The following is a 15519-nucleotide window of genomic DNA, read 5'->3' on the forward strand; positions in this document are numbered from 1 at the left end:
TCGTTCTTTTCCACAGCGCGTCCAAGGCAGAGATCAGCATGATTCAAAGGCGTCGCTCTCGATCGCACGGAATGGCCGAGTGTGCCACATACCACCCTTATCTCTACAAGCGCGGTATTTATAGAAGATGCATCCCTCTATTGCCCACTACCTAGAGCTTGCTCCCCGTCGCGTCCCACTTGCCAGCCGCCAGCGTCGTGAAGAAGCGCCACATCGAATCGGCACAATCCGCCGGAGCCTCCTGCGGCAGAAGGTGTGAACCACTCATAAGCCGCTCATTACGGCTACGGGGCGCGCGCCAAGGGATCTCGGGCACGACCTCGGGCCCTCCGAGCCACGCTGGGTTTTCGCCGAGGATGAAGCCGACAGGGCAATGGAGGTTGGACAGGCTGTCCCATCCGCGCTGCGGTCCCTCGGGGTCCGAGAAGACAGCGGCTTCGGCCCACTTGGGCGTGGCGAGGGTCACTTCCTCCCCATTTCCGGTGGGGACGAGCGATGACTTGAGGTACACGTCGAAGACGTCCTGGTCCCATGTATTGAACATTGCGTTGGTGCGGGTCTCGGCGGCTGACTGGACGGACGGCCACTCGGAGCGCCGTCTCAGCGCGCCTTGAACGATCGGATGACCCATCTTGATCTGGACGTTACCGATGGCCGGCTGGCACTATCGTCAGTTTTCGTTGGAGTTTTTCATTCACCATTGGCTCGATGAGGAGGAGGGCGGAGAACCGGTCCGGCACCATGTGGCAGGCCTGCACCATTGCGTTGCCGCCAATCGAGTGGCCGACACCAATGACGGGCGGAGCAGTGGTCGCATCAGTCCACTGCATCTGATACCCTCCGTTCGCAGTTGGAAGGACGTGCTGTACGAAATTGGCACAGTCACGCGCACAGTCGGCCCACGCATACATCGAGGCGAGCTTGCCGGCGTTCAAGTCGACACTTGCGCCGTGGTGCACGTCATCGAGGAACCAGACGTCATTGAACACGGGCGTCGCGGCGCTGGGCAACGACCCACCGGAACCAAACAGCGCGCCGGGTCCAGACTGCTCGAGAAGCTTGGCCATCATGGGGTAGTACAGCTCCTTCTGGAGTCCGTTGGCGTGGGCGACAACAAGCGTGATCCCATCTTTGGCCTGGACGTTGCGGTGCCACCGCTCGACGGCGAGCCACTGCGGTGGCTGGGACGACACCTCGGCTTCCGCGATGGGCCAGTAGGTTGCGTCTCGGCGGGGAATAACGCTCGCATCCTTCTCGCGCACAATGCGCGCCGACCGCTCCTTCTTACTCTCCTTGGCGGGGACGGGACCAAACGGCTCCGACTCGCGCGAGAAAGACCCAACACTCTCCGTCAGCGTCTTGGGCCAGGCTGCTGGGGCGGCATGTAGGGTACGGGTGTAGCCCGCCGGTGGAGGGGCGAGGGCGGGCCGTTGAGGAAGCGCAGGGGCAGTAGACGGTGGAGGCCGGCGCAGGGCCAGCAGGTTACGCGGAGGTTGCACCGACGGCGTTGGCGCAACGCTCGGCTTGTTGTACGGCGGATAGGTGACGATTTGCGCCATGGTTGTGGATGTGGGCGCTGAGCTGAGAGGAAGACTTTATGAGTGATGTTGAATGTGGCGGGTGCGGTGTTGGATGAATGAGATGACCGGCGAGATGAGTAACCGGCGTTGTCGGCACTGACCCGGCACGTCTCGGTCTTCGGTCATTCCTCACCATCTCCGCTTGACATCGGTCCTTCATCACCTCTCCACCTCTCCACTGCTCCAGCCATGACTAACAGCCTGACATATGCAGGGCTTGCTCAACTGGTGAGGTTGAAAGTATCCATTGACTAACTAGAACAGCTGCAACCTACCAACTATACCTAACCTAGGAACCCATCTGACACAACTCGCGGCCCGGAATGTCCATTGTCTTAATCTGATCCGGAAGGCTCTCAAGAGTAAACAGAAGGCCAAACATCATATGCCACTGCATGTGGCAGTGGAACGGCCACACGCCGGGATTGTCCGCCTTGATCCGCAACACGAGGTGCGCGCCAGTCTTGCTCGCGGGCACAACCACCACGTCGCGATACATGGCGCCGTCGGTTGGGAGGAGGTTGGTTGTGCCGTTAAACTTGCCCATGCCCTGTGCCAGGACCCACATGTTGTGCCCGTGGAGGTGGAAGGGGTGGGCTGCGCCGAAGGGAGTCTGAATGATGAGGTCGATGACAGCGGTGGGGTCCGTGTTGACCACATTGAACTGTGTGCCGCGGTGGTCGCCTGCGTCGTTGCCAATCTCCTGGCCTTCTTGAACCATGAAGATGGCGGCGCTCGCCCCCTCCATCGGCGTCCACGACTTGTTGTTGAATGTAATGCGCGGGCCCTGCGGCATGATACTGACACCGAGCTCAGTGTATACTGTCTGTGTGGATGGTGGTGCGGGAGGTGCCCCGACAGGTTTGAAGACCGTCAAAGGGCCAACGGTCGGCGCCTTGTCTGACCAGCTCGGCTCGTTGGGGTCTCCGGGCTGGACAGAGCCGCCGACACCGTACGCAAAGCCTCCGGTTGTCATGGCGGCCTCATCGGCGGAGATGGAGGGCATATCAGTCGGTCCACAACCATAGCGAAGCACCGCGAGGGTCGTGTTCGACACATCGGGACCAACGTAGGTCATCTGGTTGAGGCCGAGCACGCTGCGGATCCAGTGGGCGCCTGGCTTATCCGTGTGGATGAGGACCGATGCGCGCTGCCCGACAGCGAGGCGCACGCGTTTGGTCGGGTACGGCTCGACAGGGGTGGCGTCGATCTCGATGACGGTGAGGTCGTGGTCGTCGATGCTGAAGATCATGTCGTTGTGTGTACCGACGTTGACCAGGCGGAGGCGATACGTCTTGTCAGTCTCGGCAGTGACGTTCCAATACGTTGTCGGGTAGTTGCCGCACTCGTTGGTGGCGTTGAAGATGGGGCGGTTCGGGTCCGGTGGCGGGAGGGGGATGAGAGGGGGTGGGGGTGGGGGCTGGTTTGGGTCGGGAGGGGGCGGATCGGCGTTGGTGGGGACGTAAGCACAGCGCGCCTGGCTCACGCCATTGATGTGCCCGCCGTCTGGCATTGGCTCGGTGAGTGCGTACGGCCGGAAGAGGCCGTTGAAGAAACGCCAGCTAAGCGCGTTCGTGGGCGTGTTATACAGGTCTCCAATGAGGAGGAGGAGGTCGTCATCATATGGCGGCATCTTGGCACCGTCATCCTTGGCGTGCGCGATGAACCCACCAAACAGGCCGTCCGAGTACTGCAGCTCGACGTGTGAGTGCCACCAGTACGTGCCCGAGTCCACAACGGTGAAGCTATACGTAAAGGTACCTCCTGGGGGAATGGCACATTGGGTGAATCCGGCCGCGCCGTCCATAAAGTTGGTGTTGACCTGACGCAGGCCGTGCCAGTGCATGGCAGTGGTGTTCGGCATGCTGTTTTGGACATGGACGACAATGTTGTCACCGACATTGGCCTCGATGAGGGGACCTGGAGATATGCCGTTGACGAGGAGAGTACGTTTGACCAGCCCGCCGACCGGCGCGTACGCGACCGACAGGTCAAAGGTGTACTCGCGCACCTGTGGCTCGGCGAGTATGTCGAAATGCCGCGCCGAGGCCCAGTATCCCGACTGGTCGCCTAGGAGGACCTCGCGCGAGATCTCGGGGAACTCCCCTGCGCGGCCGAGGCACGCGAAGACTGCTGCTAGGATGAGGAGGAGAAGAGTCATCGTGAGTCGCGGTGGTGAGACGGTCAGCTGCTGAATTCTTTATAACCACAACTACAGAACGACTGCTCCGCGAGTGGGAGGAGTGACTGTCCCAAGGCATACCTCCTAGCCTCTTCTGATCTTGTGCCGTTCTAGCTAATCCAAAGGAGACGCCGCGGACAGCTTCGGTCGGGAACCGACGACATCAACGTTTCAAGGGTGCGGCTGTCGTGGGGGAAAGCTCTCGGGCGACGATCGACGTCGCTGTTCGGATACCGGTAAGAATGCAACCAGAGCAAGGTATGAGGTGACGAGAGCCGGTGGAATGCGTGGGCTTCTGGATTCCGGTGGCCATTTCGGGCCTCGATCGCGACAGCGCCGTCGAGACACGATTGGTCAAGTGTATCGTCCAGTTGGGTTCAAAGAGGGTTCGAGGACTTCCAGAGTTAGCCAGGATCAGGTCACTTCAGCGAGCGGTGTTGATCTGGTCTCCTGTTCGTCAGACAGAGGATGATCTGTTGTGTGCGGGACAGTGACTGCTCAGATCTCTAGAGTGGGCGTGTTGTCAAGGTGAGGCACTGATAGGCATCGCCCTAGCGTTGCCGGCGTTTGCAAGGTATGTAATATTGACAAAGTGATCTGCCAAGACAAGCGATGCAATGTCATTGTACAAGGTGCACGATTAAAGCGGTGAAGTCGGATCTGAACGCCACAGAGGCACGAGGCTCACGTGAGCAGTGTCAACTGGGGTGAGTAGCTGCCAGTCCGTCATGTCGGCCAGGTTGCATTCCACACAGTTCAAGTTGGGACAACTTAAAGCAAGCAGTAGTCAGGAGGTCAGCTGGACCGCCTCGACCGCCTCGTGGTGAAGCTGTCCCTTTGGAGCTTTGGCTTGGATCTGAGTACAATCGGAGTGGCCTCTGATGCCCCGACGCCCCGCCGTTCGCGGAAACGCGCATACTCCACGGATGCGTTGATTGCTTTCTCCTCTCAGTTTAATTCTCTCTCAACTCTCATCGTATCCACACCCGTGACCTCCAATTTCACGCCCAGTAACCTAAACCCAAACATCACCTAATCCCGATGGAAGACGACATCACGCTCCAGCTCGCCCTGGTGTTCACCGCCATCGCGGCACTCGTCACAGCTCTCGATGCGAGCGGATCATCCCTCGCTACAAAGGGGCGGCACCTCCTTGCTCTGCGGCTGGAAGAAGTCTGGTTGTGAATCTTTGTCGCCAGCGACCACGCGCAGGCCCGAGGGTTTGCGGTTCCTCCGTTTTTTACAGGCAGCTCTTGTCGCGACCTAGTTCGGTGAGATACGGTTCGTCTATGGCTCGAAACACGCCCCCAAGAGAGGGCGGTCGACATGTCGATCTAGGTCGCGACCTCGTCGAAGGGCGTTGCGCCTCTGTGTCGACCAACTTTGGCCCTTTGGCTTCGAGGCTCTCGCAAGGAGGCTCGCTTCGTCGGACTGGACCCAGTCGGGCAGAGTGCAAGCTCTAGTCCAGGCAGCAGAGTGCAAGCTTTTGCGCTCTAGTCGCATGTATGTTGGCGTTTCTCTCATCTCGGAACGCCTGGTCCATGTGTGGACTGGCAAAGACAAGCCGAGCAAACAAGCCTTATGCTGCGGTTGAACTGGAAGTGCATTGCGTGAGAGGAGCCTGTATACAGTGCATGCATCGCTGCGAGAGGCGTCTGCCTGTTGAACAGGCAGCTGGGGCACAGCGATAGGGCGCAGGTGCCCCGGGTTGGTGCTCCTGCACCTCGCCGGGAAGATTCGCTCCCTCTTCCAAGCGCAACAGTCGTTTGGGGAGTGTGCGATACCAACATCCTTCATTAACCCCTGTTACTCGTGAGCCGACACCATCGGCCACACGGATGAGATATAAGGCCGCTCAAAGCCTGATTGAAATGTCCTGGTGGCGCCAGACTACTAATTTCCCTCTACGATTCTGAACGGAGGCTCTCCCACTCACACTCACACTGCTTCAAGCGCTCGCACATCTTGCCCTCTACCATCCTTGAGTCAAGCCGACCAAGCCTGTCGAGTCACCGACCAAGCCTGACGAGTCACCGACCAAGCCTGTCGAGTCACCAACTCTAGCTCCTGCCGCCGAATCGGCTTCGGCGTCGTCGCCGTCGGCGGGTAACGTGTACGCTGTCAGCCTGGTGCGGGCTGTAGTACACCGCGGCGGGCTTTGGTGCATTTCTGGCCCGCCTACTCTGGCCCCGCCGGGAACATCCGGCCACCTCTCACCCCAGGCCACGGCGCCGTCTTAACTTGTTTCAACTTTACCCGCTCGTAGTGTCCCATGCAGCACAGCCATTGTTCCTGTCGTGTGAATGGCGTTTTTCGGGGTTCGGGGGCACCATTCACTTTTGTTGGCGCCACGCTCCCACGCTCTCAGGCTCCCCCCCGGCTCCCACGCCCGCCTCATTGAGCGGGCTTGCGCCCCGCCCTCGGTGGGCTGATCTCGGCGTCAAGCCACTTGGACAATGTACAGTGCCGAGCTGTAGCGAAGGTCTGCGTCACGCATCGTCACCAGTCACCCCGGTGTGAGTATTTGGCACAAGAGCATTTGGTATCGCTGCATCGGTGATTCGGGATAGCACGGGGAGGTCTCTTGGGTTCTGGCCGTGTCTGAATAGGCCGATATCGTATCGGATCAAGCTCGTCTGCAGAATGCACGCGGCATGGGATCGGGGAGGAGATGGAGATGAACGCACAGCACATCTCCCACGACGTTGGCAGACTCGCTGTCCTGTTTCTGGCAGACAGGTGGCCTCGCTCCACTCAGTCAGTGACACCACTGCATTGAATGTACGCCCTCCCAATCAAGTACAGTACATACATCCATAACCGTCGTAATCGTAATCGTAATCGTATCGTCAAAATCTACCACAAGCTCCACCGCCGTCCTCCGAGCCGCGGTCTCTCCTCCTGTGGTGGAGGAACAATTTCATCAAAGTTTACCCGTCCCTCAGTCGCGCGCAGACGCCTGGCCGCACGCTCCACATCGAACGCCTCAGCCTCGAGCGGAGGGGGAGAGAGGAGTGGTCCAGCAGCAGTCGCCGGCCATGAGCGGGACGCGTCCGTGTCCAGCGCCGGCGGGCGGCCTCCTCTCACGCTGCCTGCCTGAGCCTGAGGGGGTGGGGCATGGACTGGAGGTGGCGGCCGGCCAGATAGGGGAGGAAGGTGGCCAGCGGATCCGGTTCTCGAGTGGGATGGGCGGACCAGCGTCGTCACGTTTACGTTTGTGGTGGATGCGCGCGGGGAGCCTCTGTCGCGAGAAGAAGGGGTGGTGGGGCGGGGCGAGGAGCGCATGGCGGCGTGTAAGGCGGCTTGGCTGGCGCGAGGGGGGTGGGCGGGAGAGGGGGCGCGTTTTACCGGTCGCCATTGGGGGCCGGGGCGACGGGGTTGAGGGGCGGCCATCGGGGTTGCAGGGTGGATTTGGACGCGTCGGGGGGTTGGGGAGGGCGGGTGGGTGGGTTGGGGTTGGGGTTGGGGTTGGGGTTGGTGGTGGGGTTGCGGGTGGGCTTGGGGTTTGGGCTGGGGTTGTGGATATGTCTGAGCCTTTGCCTTTCCGACTGGAATGTCTGGCCGCATTCTCTCTGGCAATGTTGAGCGGCGTGGCCGGCCGGCCATGACCATACATCCTTCCGTGGGGACACTTGACACGTGTTGCTCGCACCCGCAGTCGCAAGGACAGTCCGAGTCGCTATCCGTCAATGCTGGGGAAGCGCTCGATGGCGACGTGGAGAAGTGTGGCCTTGATCGTGGGACACGACGGGGTGACGGCGACGGCGCCCTCCGAGGTGGAGACGACTGGAGAGCTATACTCCTCTCGACTAGAGAGGCTAGGTCGACATCGAAGAGCAGGCTGTCGCGGGCTGTGTCGCTGCGCGGCAGTGACGAAGGGGGGTTTTGGCTACCTGCCGAGCGCTCGAGAAGCGTCAGGAGGGAGAGTTCGGCGCGCGAGCGCTCGGGCTCGCTCGAGGACGTGGGCGATGGTGAGGACGAAATGGCGGAGATCGGGGGGAGCGGGAGGGGGAGAGGGGAGGTGGGCCGGGAGGAGGGGTGAGATGGACGGGATGGACGAGATGGACGAGGTGAGGTCGCGCGAAGAGGTACCATGTGGTTGCGCGGTGGAGAGGTTGGCTGCTGTATGGCGATCATGGGTGCGATGATGAGGAATGGGGAGTGTGAGCAATATGTATGGTGGTGTGAAACGATCACTGCTCGGATTGCGAGCTGGATGCTGGAGGTGGGGCTGTAGGGGCTGGCATTTAGCGCTGGGTCCCACACCCGTGCGTTCGCCCCATATTTCAGTCATACCAGAATGCCAGAATCCAGAATGCAGAATCCAGAGTGAAGAATGCCAGACATCGTCAGATTACCAAACACGGTGTGGCGTCTGGTTTGGTCCGAGCGAGGCGAGAGAACCAACGCCTGCAAAGCCTGTGACAAGCGTAACCTGCGGCTGGCGGCTGGCGGCTGGCGGCTCCCAACTGCCGATGACCCCCGATCTTGATGCGTCGCTTCTACGGGATAACACAACACCATGCGATCGTCCGCACAACCCTCTTACCCCGTACCCCGCCCCGACCACCCTAAGATCTATAGGATCCCAAGGTCGGGACCCAAGCGTTTCAACTCCCATCGGCTCAATCCCTCATCCCCCGACGCCACCCCCGCAAGTGTTGGGGTTATCGGTTGTGGGGTTGCCGCATCCATTGCGAACGAGGGCAACTTGTAATTTGTCAGATTGTCAGATAACCAACATTTAATCTCCCAGGTAACTTGCAGGTAAACTAAAGAGTCGTGACCCCAAACTGCATCCGTCTTCTTTCCTTTTTTGTCCTTTTCAACTGAATCGACCCCTGATATCCTCGCACCGTTACAGGAACTTGTTCGACTTGAGCCACTAAAAAGGTCGTCAGCATCCACTCTCACCAATCTGTTACGACTCTTTACTCGGACAATGACGCTTCCTCAGCGCCCTGTTCCAAGAGGAGCAAGCGGGCTTTGCGCGTCCACCGCTCAATGTCACACATACACACGTACCTGGTTGACATCCTCCTGGTCGCGCTCGAGCCAGTTGATGCTTGCCTGGATAGAATCGTACACCTGTTCGATGGTGAGCTTGAAGCGACGCGTGTCCTTGTCCTTGAAGAACGCCTGGATCTTGGCAAGATCCTCCTTAGTCGTGAGGTACTGGAGCGAGAACTTGATCAGGTGCGATAGGCCGAACGAGGCGTTGAACTTGTCGTCGAGCTGCGTGTCAGCATGCGGCTCCTCCACATTGTGTGTCAATCTCCACTCCACACAATCCCTGGCGGCGAATGTGGCCACGTCGTCATTAGAAGTCCGAGCGCGGCAACCCCTAGTCCCACGACCACCCTCATTCCGCAACCCCTTGCACCAACCAACTCCAACACGTTGCACTCACCGACTTGAAGTTGTCCATGAAGAAGCTGGCGACACGGTGGCGTGTTTCGGGGTTCGATGCAAGCGCGGCGTAGAAGATGTAGATGTTCTGCAGCTTGATCGAGCCATCGCCGAGCATGGCGAAGGTACGGTCAAGGAGAGCCTTGTCCTTGGCCGCGCACAGGGCCCACATGGCGTCGACCTGAGTCGAGGGGTTGGGCGGCTTGTCGTACACGGCGCGGATCTTGTTGTACTCGGCCTCGCCGCCATTGCGAACAGCGCTCTCAAAGATGGCCCTTTGGAGGTCCGCGGGGATCTTCGAGTCGTCGTTGTTCTGCAAGAAGGGCTCGAAGCGCGACCGAAGCTCGGCGAGCACCTCGGCGTCCTCGGCAACCGCGCACGTGCCGACAGCGAGAGCGCGCAACTCCTTGGTGTCAGGCGAGTCGTCTGCGCCGTCCTCATAGCCGAGACGCTGGACAACAGGCTTGAACACCTTCCTGCGGAGCGCCTTGATGGCCTGCCGCACGTCCTCCGGCTGCTCCCACCAGGCCTGGCTGATCTTGCCAAGAGCACCTCCAATCTGGGCGAGGGGGAGGTTCTCGGTCTCAAACGCAACGAGCTCGTTGATGAGGTTGAGCGAGCCCGACGTCTTGCCGTAACCAGCGCGGGCCAGAGTGGCGGCGTCCGAGATAAGGCCCACACGGTCCTCGACGGAGAAGTTGGCGGCCTGCTTGCCGAGCTTGGAGAGGCGCTCTGGCGAGTAGTTGACGCGGTATACACCGACAGTGTCGCCGTTGAGCTTGAACTCGTCCGAGTTCTTGAGGTTGTAGGTGCCCGAGCGCGCGTCGAGGACAGCCGAGTGGTCGATCTCGGCCTTGCCGTCCTTGAACGTCTTGATCTCGAGAGGAGTCCACCAGATGGTCTCGTCCTCCTCGGGCTTGACGTCGCCGGTCGAGAGGAAGCGGTTCTGGGTGACCTTGATCTTGCCGTCGCCCTGCTCCTCGACAGTGAGGACGGGGAAGCCGATCTTCAGAGTCCAGTTGGCCATAATCTTGGCGACATCGAGGCCCGACGCCTCAGAGATGCCGGCCCAGAGGTCCTTGGTCTCGGCGTTGCCGTAGAGGTGCTTCTTGAGGTAGATCGAGACACCCTTGAGGAACTTCTCCTCACCGACGACGCTCATGCACATGCGCAGGACCGAGGCACCCTTCGAGTACGAGATCGAGTCGAAGATCTGGTTGATCTTGTTGGCGTCTGGGCACTCGACCTCAATGGGGTGCGAAGAGCGCTGCGAGTCGAGAGCAAGTGCAGAGTTCAAGTGCGAGTTGAGGAACTCGGCGCGGACCTTCCACTCGGGCCAGATGCGGTCGGGGATGACCAACTCGCCCATTAGCGTCGCGAACGCCTCGTTGAGCCACAAGTTGTCCCACCACTTCATGGTGACAATGTCGCCGAACCACATGTGGGCGAGCTCGTGGCACTGGACAGTAGCCACGCGCTTCTTGGCAGACAGCGACGACTTCTCCGGGTCGTAGAGGTACGCGGTGGTACGGCCAGTGATGAGGCCCCAGTTCTCCATCGCACCGGCGTCGAAGTCGTGCGCAACGAGGGTGTCGAGCTTGGGGAGGGGGTAGGCGATGTCGAAGATCTCCTCGTAGACGGGAAGGGCCCATTTCTTGATGTCAAGGCCGAACTGCGCCTGCTTGATGACGTTGGGAGTGGCATAGATCTTGAGTGGGACAGTTTGGCCGGTGAGCTTCGACTTGTGCTCGCTCTCGAGCGAAGCAAACTCGCCGCACGCGAACGCGACGAGGTAGGTCGAGACGAGGGGCGTGGTCTCGAACTTGGTGATGGTCCAGTTGCCAGACGACGCCGAGGCCTCAGTCTTGCCCTCGGTCTTGCCCTCGGTCTTGCCCTCGGTCTTGCCCTCAGTCTTGCCCTCCGTCTTGCCCTCAGTCTTGCCTTCAGTCTTGCCTTCTGTCTTGCCCTCCATCTTCGAAGCGGCGGCGCCCTCCGTCTTGCCCTCCGTCTTGCCCTCAGTCTTGCCCTCAGTCTTGCCCTCAGTCTTGCCCTCAGTCTTGCCCTCAGTCTTGCCCTCAGTCTTGCCCCCAGTCTTGCCCTCAGTCTTGCCCTCCGTCTTGCCCTGGGCGTACGAGCGGGCGAGGAGCGAGCCGAGCTCGTAGTTGTCGTTGAGCACCAGCTCAGCGGTGACGTTGGACGCGGGCTTCCACGGCTTGGTCGAAGCAACAGGCATGTTGGCGAGCACGGTCTCCTTCTCGCGCGCGATCATGCTAAGCGTAAACTTGGCCTTGAGCAGCGGCTCGTCCCACGACGGGAACGTGCGGCGGCACGCAGTCGGCTCGAACTGGGTAAGCGCGTATCTGGGGTCAGCTCGATTACTTGTAAATCTCACGTCTGCTTCTTCCCGTTGTCGTCGGCCTCGGCCTCCGAGCGGTAGTATCCGACCATGTTGTCGCCGAGCTCGGCCTCCCAGCGCATGAAGAGGCGCACCTTGGAACCGGCCTTGACACTACCGCCAGGCAGGTCCTTGAGGGACAGGGTGCCGCGCTCCTGGTCCTCGTCGATGGAAAGGTTCGAGGTGGCGATGTTCACGGCGGCCGACGACTTGGCCTCAGTCGTACCGACAGCCACGTGCGTGACCTTGAGGTCGGGGTGGATGTTGAACACAATGTCCGAGGTGTCCTCAGTGACGTCGAGGTGGATGAGGGCCTCGCCGGCGAAGGCGTCGTGGGCCAGGTCCGTCAGGATCGCGACCTCATAGTGCGTCGGCGCGACATTGGTGGGGAGGCGGTAGTCGGTCGAGTTGCCGGTCGAGGCGGCAGCGCCACCGGAGATGCCGTCGGACATGGGGGCGGAGAGGGAGCAGCAGAAGCACGCGGTGCGGCGTGCGGAGAGAGTACGAGGGGCGGGCGCAGTTGGGCGCGCGGGGAGAGTGGAGAGAGCGCGCTGGCGTTAGTTAGGGGTGTGGAGGCGGGGAGGAGGGAAGAGGGAAGGGTGGAAGGGTGACGTAGCGGGGAGGAGATGAGGAGCTTACAAGAGTGCCTGCGCGAGGGATAACAGACGATACGATGCGAGAGGATGACTTGAGTATTAACCTCGAGTTTAATGATAAAAGTCTCGAGGTGGGATAGAGCATGTGAAGAGAAGAAGAAGGAAAGGCAGTCGACTTTTGAGTACGATCTGCCTGGGTGGAAAGTGGGAGGTGGAGGGAAAGTTGGTATGTCTTTAGCTGGGAGCTGAGTTTAGCGTGTGTTTGATGGCTACGAGGGAGGAGGAAGGAGAGGTGCACGGCCAAAGGCGCTTCGGTGTCGTCACCTCCACGCGGTGACGGAATCAGATCTCGGCTCAGTCGCGTGAACATTCCAAGCTCCGGAGACGAGTACACGCATGGGATCGCGTCTGGTTTCGATTGCAACCATATGGGACCATGTGCTCATGTTATATTTATCACACATGTGCTACAGAGCTACAGCTGCATCTCTCGCATGGGCACTCGATTGATGACTATTGGATACAACAGCTCCACACGACTCACTCTAGTCAGACCAGTCTTCAATGTCGTCCTCTTTCAACACCTCGTCTTCGGCCTCCTCTTCCTCGGCCATCTCTTCATCCCATACTTCCCACCCTTGGCCATCAGGCACACCCATGCCGTCCACCCCAGCAACTTCAGTCCCGTACTCCTCACCACCAGTCACGTCGCGCTCAGAGAGCGTTTCCCCATCTGCCGAGCTGTACGCGGTGTACGGTGGCATCGTCAGTTGTTGCACAGAACGCGGGAGTAGCGGCCCTGAACGTCAGTGACGAGTGACGGCGAGGTCAGGGCACTCACGTCTGCCAAACGCTTGGATCTTGATAGCTTCTGGGATCACCTCGCACGCTAGAGTGACTTTGGGAAGCAAGCCACCCCATACGGGCGCTTGCTCAGGATCCAGAATCCCGTCGGCTACAGCCGTGCTGGATGCGACGATCTTCTTGGCCATGTGGGCTGCGGCCTCGTCCACCCTCTTGCCGTTGTCGCGCTCGTTACGGAAGGTCTCGAAGAACTGCGGTTTGGTAACCTTTTGGTTGGACCTGTGATGAGTTGATATGTCAAAGACAGCCACTCACCGCGGTACCGGCGATGGAAGACCCATCAATGTTCCTCGCACAGTCATTTGCAGAGCATACGAGATAGCTTGTGGGCTGGACTGCCACTGATTGTCAGTTAGATCTTAAGCAAACGACGGCTTACAATATCGTCCTCAGTCCGCATGAGATCGGCAACACAGAAGTCGTCTAAGATTGCCGAGAGCTCCTCTATCTCTGTGCAAAAGTTAGGCACGTTCTGGTGAATCCATAGCGCGAAGGTAGACGCGTCGACGGGGATGGTGGGGACGAATGCCTAACGTTAGCTCTTACGATGCATTGTTCAACTCACATTCATCTGCACCATCGATGCGCGACGCTCGAACTCGAACAGGTGGTCCGGAAGTGGATCCGGTGGTCGGAGGTTCTCAACAGCTTGCTTTGCCTCCTCATCCTCTTTCTCCCAGTTCGGATCCCCCACACCTGCATGTCAGCAGGTGATCAGACCAACTGATCGCACGCTTGTTGTACAACACCTTGCCCAGAGCATGAAACAGGTTAAGCGACTGCTCTTGTCGCGTCACTGAGTCTAGGCTGCTGTCAGCTACGCTGAGCGTCAAGAGCTCACGCGGCACGGATTTCCTCGCTGACGTCGACTTTGGCGCCACGACCGCCCCGGCTGCCTTTGCCGGTTGCTCGTCCGCGCTTCTCTTGCTTGCCAGTCTTGCGCTTCTTGAGGGTCTGCAATGTTCGACCTGTACACAGCAGCTGTAAGGAATTGATAGCCGACCGGAGGTCGCCATTACATGTGAGCCCGATGAGCTGCACGGCTGCCGGTTCTGGGCGTTGTGACGGGTCCTCAATCGCGAGATCTAGTACGCGGCTGATTGCTTTCTTGAGAAACGTCGGCGCTAGTGGGAGGAATCTGGTGTCAGATCTTGTCGACATAGCAACTCACTCAATCTCAGAACACCATGCAGTACCCATAACCTCCCTCCCCACGAGGTCCGCCGCGCTCTCTAGTCCGCCTCGGTCACGCTCGCGCCAGCTCTCTTCTGCTCGTCCTCCAGCTCCAGCGTCGCTGTAGACGATGACGAGCGGGCATGTCGTCGAGGTGAAACTCTTGCAGAACTGGAGGAGGGCGGTGTGGAAACCTTCTCGTGTCGGATAATGGGAGAGGTTCGGCAACGACGTCATGAGGAGCACGCGTGGTCGTGATGGTCGGGAGTGTTCAGAAGTCGGCAATGGTGCATACGAATTGCGCGAGAGGAAGGAAGTGAGCTTGTTGAGGCTGGACTCGACGTCTGCCGTCAGCTCGTTCCGATGGAAGCCCACCATATCCTCCAAGCCCTCGCTCGTCCACGCTGTCGGTCCACTCAACAAGGTCGACGCCCAATGAGCGTGCGAGTAGTTGCACAGTCGTAGTCTTCCCGATGCCCGCTGGCCCGGTGACGAGCAGAATCCGCTGGCGGTCAGCTGTGTTGGGCTTGACGAGCTTCCGTACCCGATACTTGCGTACACGATCACGCAGCATCTGACTGGGTCGATCGCCTTTGAGCGCGGCAGCCTCAGGCATCCCATGGATTGCTTGGTACAGCCAGTCGCGTACGCTCTCAACCCGTGCCTTCCCTGGGGCGAGTTCGCTCTGGTGTCAGTCCTTCCCCTTCCTTCCTTCTTCCCATGCACCTGTAAGACCGGCTTGTACAACTCCGACCACATGGCTTCGGGCTTGCGTTTATCTTCACTCTCTGGCATCAGCTCCATAGTTCGCCAGAGAGCTAACCCAATGACCGCTTCCTTGGATCGTCATCGTCACTGTCGATGAGCTCGATCACGTCCTCGTCCATCGCTTCGTCTCGCTTCGTCTTGCCATTATCCCTGAGCAGTGGTGTCGAGCGAGTTTTGGGAAGAGGAGGCGGTGGCATGCGGCGCGCATCTTCCTCCTTTCTGGGTGCGACGCGGGCCGGCACGCTCTCGGATAACTTGGGGAAGTTGAGGGTCGGCTGGAACTGGTGTCAGCTAATGGACGGTGAGATAGCTCACGGAGGTGAGGCTGCCCATTTTCTTGGGCGCCTTTTTAGGCGATCTACCAGCCGACTTTGGCGGCATCGTCTGACTGTGTGAAAGACGATAGGGAATGTATTGATGCTGAAGAGAGGATGACAAGGAAGGTATGATCGATATCTGGCTTCATCGCCAAAACACTGAGCCTCGCGAGTGGAGGTCACCTCGCGCGTCATCCGCGGAATCAAATCCCACGTGGTGCTCCACGTTTGCCAC

The 15519-nt window shown here is 59.7% G+C and overlaps 5 protein-coding genes across 5 annotated transcripts; all 5 read right to left on the reverse strand.

Moving 5' to 3' along the window:
- Positions 1–151: 151 nt before the first annotated feature.
- Positions 152–1559, reverse strand: CcaverHIS019_0208100 (uncharacterized protein; the record flags this gene model as incomplete). Its single annotated transcript, XM_060597863.1, has 2 exons — positions 152–664; positions 699–1559. The coding sequence occupies 2 exons, from the start codon at positions 1557–1559 to the stop codon at positions 152–154; spliced, it is 1374 nt and encodes a 457-aa protein (XP_060454714.1).
- A 310-nt stretch (positions 1560–1869) lies between these two features.
- Positions 1870–3741, reverse strand: CcaverHIS019_0208110 (uncharacterized protein; the record flags this gene model as incomplete). The annotated part of the gene is made up of 1 exon (XM_060597864.1): positions 1870–3741. The coding sequence occupies one exon, from the start codon at positions 3739–3741 to the stop codon at positions 1870–1872; it is 1872 nt and encodes a 623-aa protein (XP_060454715.1).
- Positions 3742–6618: 2877 nt separating this feature from the next.
- CcaverHIS019_0208120 (uncharacterized protein) lies at positions 6619–7047 on the reverse strand (the record flags this gene model as incomplete). Its single annotated transcript, XM_060597865.1, has 1 exon — positions 6619–7047. The coding sequence occupies one exon, from the start codon at positions 7045–7047 to the stop codon at positions 6619–6621; it is 429 nt and encodes a 142-aa protein (XP_060454716.1).
- Positions 7048–8620: 1573 nt separating this feature from the next.
- Positions 8621–12307, reverse strand: APE2 (uncharacterized protein; the record flags this gene model as incomplete). Its single annotated transcript, XM_060597866.1, has 5 exons — positions 8621–8647; positions 8788–8997; positions 9173–11531; positions 11564–12117; positions 12206–12307. 5 exons carry the CDS (start codon positions 12305–12307, stop codon positions 8621–8623), a joined length of 3252 nt encoding a protein of 1083 aa, XP_060454717.1.
- A 400-nt stretch (positions 12308–12707) lies between these two features.
- rad17 (uncharacterized protein) lies at positions 12708–15300 on the reverse strand (the record flags this gene model as incomplete). The annotated part of the gene is made up of 13 exons (XM_060597868.1): positions 12708–12961; positions 13004–13245; positions 13282–13367; positions 13406–13555; positions 13592–13722; positions 13760–13833; positions 13868–14164; positions 14198–14543; positions 14575–14704; positions 14744–14884; positions 14926–14987; positions 15023–15248; positions 15283–15300. 13 exons carry the CDS (start codon positions 15298–15300, stop codon positions 12708–12710), a joined length of 2157 nt encoding a protein of 718 aa, XP_060454718.1.
- Between the last annotated feature and the right edge of the window lie 219 nt (positions 15301–15519).

The sequence above is a fragment of the Cutaneotrichosporon cavernicola genome (assembly GCF_030864355.1).
Source record: "Cutaneotrichosporon cavernicola HIS019 DNA, chromosome: 2".
Lineage (NCBI taxonomy): Eukaryota > Fungi > Basidiomycota > Tremellomycetes > Trichosporonales > Trichosporonaceae > Cutaneotrichosporon > Cutaneotrichosporon cavernicola.